Raw genomic sequence first — 6,938 nt, 5'->3', positions numbered from 1 at the left:
AAAATATAATATTATTAGACAGAGGAGAAAAGTAGGAAAGAAATTTGGAATGAGAATAAATAATAAATAAAAAATGAGAATACTGAAAAAAGAATAAAATAAAAGATTTTTAGATGAATAGATAATTCAAAAAAAGGGAAAAAAGAAAAAAAGGACCAAAAAAAAAACAACACAAAAAAAACCAAAAACAAAACAACCAAACCACAAAAAAAAAAAAAAAAAAAAAAAAAAAAAAAAAAAAAAAATATTAAATAATAAAAATCTATAAATATATTTAAATATATAAATATATTTAACAATATCAATTTACTACACATATGACACCAATCAAAAACATTAACCAAAACCAGGAAAACTCTACACAAACACACCGGAAACCCCACCAAACAAATCCACCCACACGAGAAATCTAAAGTAAAGCTTCCCCAAACTTAATATAAATAAAATGTAATAAAAAAAAAAATCAGTCTGACAAAAAACTCGTTCTTTTTTTTTTTTTTTTTACCCGCTTGGGTTCCTCCTCCCCTTTCTTCTCTCCTTTCTCTCCTTTCTTTCTCTCCCTCTCCATTTTGTCTACCTTCGTCTCTGTCTCTTTTTCTTTTTCTCTGTTCTCTTTTTTCACTCTCCTCCTTTTGCCCCCTCCTTCTCTGCTCCTCCTCTCTCTCTCCCTCTTCTCTCTCTCGCCTCTCTCTCCCCGCTCTCTTCTCTCTCGCTCTCTCCTCTCCTCCTCTCTCTTTTCTCCCCTCTCCCCTCTCTCGCTTCCTCTCTCTCCGCTCTCTCTCTCTCTCGCTTCTCTCTCCGCTCTCTCTCTCTCTCGCTCTCTCTCTCGTCCTCTCTCTCTCTCTCTCTCTCTCGCTCTCTCTCCCCTCTCTCGCTCTCTCTCTCTCTCGCTCCCCTCTTTTCTCGCTCTCTTCTCTCTCGCTCTCTCTCTCTTTCTCTCTCTCTCTCTGTCTTCTCTCTCTCTCGCCCTCTCTCGCTCTCGCTCTCGCTCTCTCTCTCTCTTTCTCTCTCTCTGCTTCTCTCTGTCTTCGCTCTCTCTCTCTCGCTCTCTCTCTCTCGTTTCTCTCTCTCTCGCTCTCTCTCTCTCGCTCTCTCTCTCTCGCTCTTCTTTTCTCGCTCTCTCTCTCTCTCTCTCTCTCCTCTCGCTCCTCTCTCCCCGCCTCTCTCTCTCCCTCCTCTCCCCTCTGGGCCCTCTCTCCTCTCCTCTCTCTTTTCTCCCCTCTCTCTCTCTCGCTCTCTCTCTCGCCTCTCTGCTCTCTCTCTCGCTCTCTCTCTCGCTCCCCTCTCTCCTCTCGCTCTCGCTCTCTCTCTCGCCTCTCTCTCGCTCTCGCTCTCTCTCTCGCCCTCTCTCGCTCTCGCTCTCTCTCTCTCTCCTTCTCTTTCTCCCTCTCTAATAACAACAAAACAACAACAATAATAATGATTATGATACCAACAACAAAAATAAAAAACCCCCCACCAAATAACTTCAATCACAACAACCTCAATCTTTCAACAATCAACCCCATACCAAACCTCAGTCTCACAACCTCAGTCTCACAACCAACCCCATACCAAACCTCAGTCTCACAACCAACCCCATACCAAACCTCAGTCTCACAACCTCAATCTCACAACAACCAACCCCATACCAAACCTCAGTCTCACAACCTCAATCTCACAACAACCAACCCCACACCAAACCTCAATCTCACAACCTCAATCTCACACAACCAACCCCATACCAAACCTCAATCTCACAACCTCAATCTCACAACCTCAGTCTCACAACCAACCCCATACCAAACGAAAGATGCTACCCACAGGCGGCATACTTCAGGAGAAAATATCCCCGGTTGTGCTGCTGGTCGCTGCTGAAGAAGAGGGTCGCCGACGGGGAAGGGCGCAGTTCCAGGAGACGACCCGCGTTGTGAGGGATTCCTGTCACCTTCAGGTCCTGTTGCCCGTCCGATACCTTGGGCGGTGAACAGGGAGAGTGAGGGTGAGAGAAAGGAGAGGATGGTGAGGGTGAGAGAAAGGATAGGGTGATGAGAGTGAGAGTGGGATAGGATGAGAGAGAGATAGGATAATGAGGGGTGTGGATAGGATAATGAGAAGGGTGAATTGGATAATGAGGAGGATGAGAGAAAAGGGATAATAGGTAGAGATGAACCAAATTTGGGATACCGGTACCTTGGTCAGTGAAAGAGAGAATGAGAGTGAGGGATGAGAAGGAGAGTAGGATAAAGAAAGGGAATGAGAGAATGAGGATAATAGGTCTCATACCTTGCTCAGAGAAAGAAAGAGAGAATGAGGGTGAAAGTGAGATCGAATAATGGGGGGAGATGAGAGGAGAGAGATAATAGATAGATATGAATCACTTTGGCGATCGACGCCTTGGTAAAAAAAAAAAAAAGAGAGAATGAGAGTGAAAGTGAGGAATGAGGATGATTAGGATAAATAAAGAGAGGAGAGAATAAGGATAATGAGGTAGATAAGAGTCACTTAAGAGAATGAGAGTGAAAGTGAGGAATGAGGATTGATTAGGATAAATAAAGAGAGGAGAGAATAAGGATAATGAGGTAGATAAGAGTCACTTAAGAGAATGAGAGTGAAAGTGAGGAATGAGGATGATTAGGATAAATAAAGAGAGGAGAGAATAAGGATAATAAGGTAGATAAGAGTCACTTTCATTTCCTTCCTTCGCCCTATACCTTGTTGAAAAAAGGGAGGAAAATGATGAACGAAAAGCGAATGAAAGTGAAATGATAGTGATGATGAAAAAGTAAAAGAGGATTTTCTGTGATTTTCAAGTCCTCGGCCAAAAGAAAAGGATAGGAAAATGATAATGAAAGTGAGAATTGGAGGAATAGATAGGATAATGATAGGAATAAGGATGAAAGCAATATTAGATGAGTGAATAAGTGAATAAAAGAAAATGAATAAATGATAATGAGAATGAGAATGAAAAGATTAGAATGCGAAGAGTAGATAGAATAGAGAGGGGATGGAGAGAATTGTGATAATTGATAAATAGAGTGAATAATCCTGTGCAAAGGCAAGAATTCCTGTCACTTTCAAGAGCAAATGAAAATGAAAAAAAAAAATGAGAATGAGAAAAAAAGAGTAAATAGGGGAACCAGGGAATGGTAAATAATCAGAGAATAAACATATAATAAAAAAAAAAAAATGCGAATGAGAATAAATAAGAGAACAGAAAAAAGGAAGTGGAATAATGATGATAATCGATAGATAAAAATGATTAGATTATAATAAAAAGAAAAAAAAATCAAATTCAAGAAATATGAAATAGCATTTAGAATATAAAAACCAGAAGAATTTTAAATAAGAAATTTTTAAAAAATTATAAGTACACAAAAATGGATAAATTATGATAAAAAAAAAAGTAAACTATATTTAAAACTTCTGTCACGACTAATTTACTCTGACTAATAATTTTTATTTCTATCTTATATTCAGTCCCAAAAAAGCAAAAAAAAAAAAAAAGAGAGAGAGAGAGAGAGAGAGAGAGAGAGAGAGAGAGAGAGAGAGAAGAGAAAAGAGAGAGAGAGAGAGAGAGAGAGAGAGAGAGAGAGAGAGAGAGAGAGAGAGAAAAGAGAGAGAGAGAGAAAGAGAGAGAGAGAGAGAGAGAGAGAGAGAGAGAGAAAGAGAGAGAGAGAGAAAGGGGAAGGGAGGGTAAATCAAGACAAAACAAAACAAAAATAAATAAATATATAAATAAACAAATAAAAAGTAAAAGAAAAAAGAAAACAACAACAACAACAACAACAAAAACAAAAAAAACAGGGTGAAGAGAGGGGGAAAAAAGGAGAGATAAGAACAATAACAATAAACAATAAAAAATAATAATAAAAAGATAAAAATAAAAAAAGATAAAATGAAAGGTATATGAGCTCTGTTGTTTTCCATTCCGGCAAAGCCCAGGCGAGGTCTTTACCATGCAGATGACTTGATGCCTGAAAGTGTGTATCCTTTGATCGCGAAAGGATCTTGGCGAGATTAGGTGACGGTGGAAGGAGGAAGACAGAGAGAGGGAAAGAGGGAGGGAGGGAGGGAGGGGAAGAGGGAGGGAGGGGAGGAGGGAAAGAGGGAGGGAGGGGAGGGAGAGAAGGGAAGGAGAGGAGGAGGGGGAAGAAGGGAGGGAGAGGAAGGGAGGGAGGAGGGGAGGGAGAGAAGGAGGGGGAAGAGGGGAGAGAGGAAGGGAGAGATGCAAGGAGGAAGATGGAAGAGAGGGAGGAATCGCTGAGAGGATGGGAGAGAGGAAGGAGAGAGAAGATGAGAGAGGATGGAATGATTGGTGGATAGGTAGGTAGGTATATAGATAGATAGATAGATAGATAGATAGATAGATAGATAGATAGATAGATAGATAGATAGATAGATAGATAGATGGATGGATAGATAGATAAACAGAAAGACAGAAAGACAGACAGACAGACAGACAGACAGACAAACAGATAGATAGATGGAAGGAGGAAGAACAGTGGGTGGGAAGGAAAGAGGGAAGGAAAGGAGGGAGAAAAGGAGGAAGAGAAAGAAAATGAGACCAAGAGAAACAAAAACTGAAACACGAATACACTCCCCCCCCCCAAAAAAAAAAAAAAATCTCACTCACTTTGACTTCCCTCCCTCCCTCCTTCCCCCCACCCCCCTTCACCCTACCCCATACCCTCCCACCCTCCTCCCTTCCCCCCCACCCCCCTTCACCCTACCCCATACCCTCCCTCCCTCCTTCCTTCCCCCCAACCCCCTTTCACCCTACCCCATACCCTCCCCCTCCCTCCATCCCCCACCCCCTCATCCCACCCCACACCATACCCTCCCACCCCTCCCCCCCCCAACCCCCCAAACCCCCCTTCATCCCACCCCACCCCACCCCTCCCTCCCTCTCTCCCTCCCCACCTCAAGGACGCACCTGCAGCGTATCCCGGCGTCGAGTCTCAACCTGGCGACGAGGACGTGCAGGAGGTGGCCGGCGGGGGGGGTCAGAATCCAGCGGCAGGTGACGTTCGAGCCGTAGATATCGGGGTAATACGGAGACCTCAGCTCGCCTCCCGTGGTCTTCAGCTCCGTCTCGCAGTCTGGGGAGGGAGGGGGAGAGAGGGAGAGTGAGAGGGGGAGGGGGAGAGGGGGAGGGGGGAGGGGGGAGAGGGGATGAGGGAAGGGAGGGAAGGGGGGGAGAGGGGGAGAGAAAGGGAAGGGGGAGGGGGGGAAAGAGAGAGAAGGGATAGGGGAGAAGGGAGACGGGGGAGAGGAGAGAGAGGGGGAGAGAGGGGGGTCAGGAGGGGAGGGAAGGGGAGAAAGGCGAGGGGGAAATGGAGAGAGGGGAAAGAGAGGGGAGGGGGGAGGGGGGGAGGGAAGGAGAGGGAGTGGGAGACGGGGAGTGGGTCGAAGACTTAGAAATGACTGATGATTGTGTGTTTCTCCATATGGGTGCGCATACATACATATACAAAGAGAAACATATATTTTTTATATTCCACACACACACATATATATTTAGATATATATGTATATATCTAAATCTACATCTATATCAATTTATCTATATGTATTTTTATATATAAATGTGTGTGTATATGTGTATATATATAGGTAGATAGATAAATTGACAACTAGTTTATTAATATGTATATTTTGCTACAATCTCTCCCTTCTTCATCCAATTTTGCGTCTTGTTCTTAAGAGTCATATACTCTCGCTCTCGCTCTCGCTCTCTCGCTCTCTCGCTCTCGCTCTCTCGCTCTCGCTCTCTCTCTGTCTATCTCTCTCTCTCGCTCTCGCTATCTCTCTATCTCTCTCGCTCTCTCGCTCTCTCGCTCTCGCTCTCTCTCTGTCTATCTCTCTCTCTCGCTCTCGCTATCTCTCTATCTCTCTCGCTCTCTCGCTCTCGCTCTCTCGCTCTCTCGCTCTCGCTCTCTCTCTGTCTATCTCTCTCTCTCGCTCTCGCTATCTCTCTATCTCTCTCGCTCTCTCGCTCTCGCTCTCTCTCTGTCTATCTCTCTCTCTCGCTCTCGCTATCTCTCTATCTCTCTCTTTCTGGGTGTCAGCTGTTGATATTTGAAGGGAATGGTTTGTTTTCAATGCGTTTGCTCTCAGTCTCTCTCTCTCTCTCTCTCTCTCTCTCTCTCTCTTCTCTCTCTCTCTCTCTCTCTCTCTCTTTCAGTCGTTCGGAAAGAGTTTTGGTTTAAAAAAAAAAAATGTCCATTTGCGTCCAAGTATAAGACTTGTGACATCGCTTTCTTTCCTTTAAAACCCCGAGAAAGAGGAAGGGAAAAAAGAGGAAAGAAGGGAAGAGGAGAGGGAAGAAAAAGGAGGAGAGGAAAGAAGGAAGAGGAAGAGGAGAAAGAGGAAGGAAGAGGAGAAAGAGGAAGGAAGAGGAGAAAGAGGAAGGGGAAGGGAAGGGGAAAAGGGGAAGAGGAAGAGAAAGGAAAGAGAAAAAAAAGGGAAAGAGAAAAAAGGAAAAAGAAAAGAGAAAGAAAAAAGGAAAGAGAAAGGAAAGAGAAAAGAGGAAAAAGACAAAGACAAAGACAAAGACAAAGACAAAGACAAAGACAAAGACAAAGAAAAAGAAAAAGACAAAGACAAAGAAAGCACAAAGAAAAGACAAAGACAAAGACAAAGAAAAAAAGACAAAGAGAGAGAGGAAAAAGAGAGGAAAGAATGAGGAAGAGAGAGAGAGAGAGAGAGAGAAGGAGAGGGGAGGGAGGGGGAGAGAAGAGAGAGAGAGGGAGAGAGGGAGAGAGAAAGAGGGATAGATGATAGATAGATAGATAGATAGTAGATAGATAGATAGATAAAAAGTAGTGATAGATAGATAGATAGTAGTAGAAGATGAGAGAGAGAGAGGAGAGCGAGAGAGAGAGAGAGAGAGATAGAAGATAGTAAAAGAGAGTGAGAGCACAGAAAAAAGAGCGCGTCGTTTTTTGGGGCTTTAT

General features: G+C 43.5%; 1 protein-coding gene across 1 annotated transcript in view; it reads right to left on the bottom strand.

The window, feature by feature from the left end:
- LOC119577272 overlaps positions 1–6,938 on the bottom strand; it is a gene marked incomplete at its 5' end in the record, with an annotated part of 67,289 nt that overhangs the window by 21,797 nt on the left and 38,554 nt on the right. Inside the window, 1 exon segment of the mRNA XM_037925020.1 lies at positions 1,804–1,954. Coding sequence (XP_037780948.1) covers positions 1,804–1,954 — 151 coding nt within the window.

This window comes from Penaeus monodon, chromosome 9, assembly GCF_015228065.2.
Source record: "Penaeus monodon isolate SGIC_2016 chromosome 9, NSTDA_Pmon_1, whole genome shotgun sequence".
Taxonomy (NCBI): Eukaryota; Metazoa; Arthropoda; class Malacostraca; order Decapoda; family Penaeidae; genus Penaeus; species Penaeus monodon.
The sequence above is the reverse complement of the archived record's forward strand: the minus strand, read 5'-3'. Positions and strand labels throughout refer to the sequence as shown.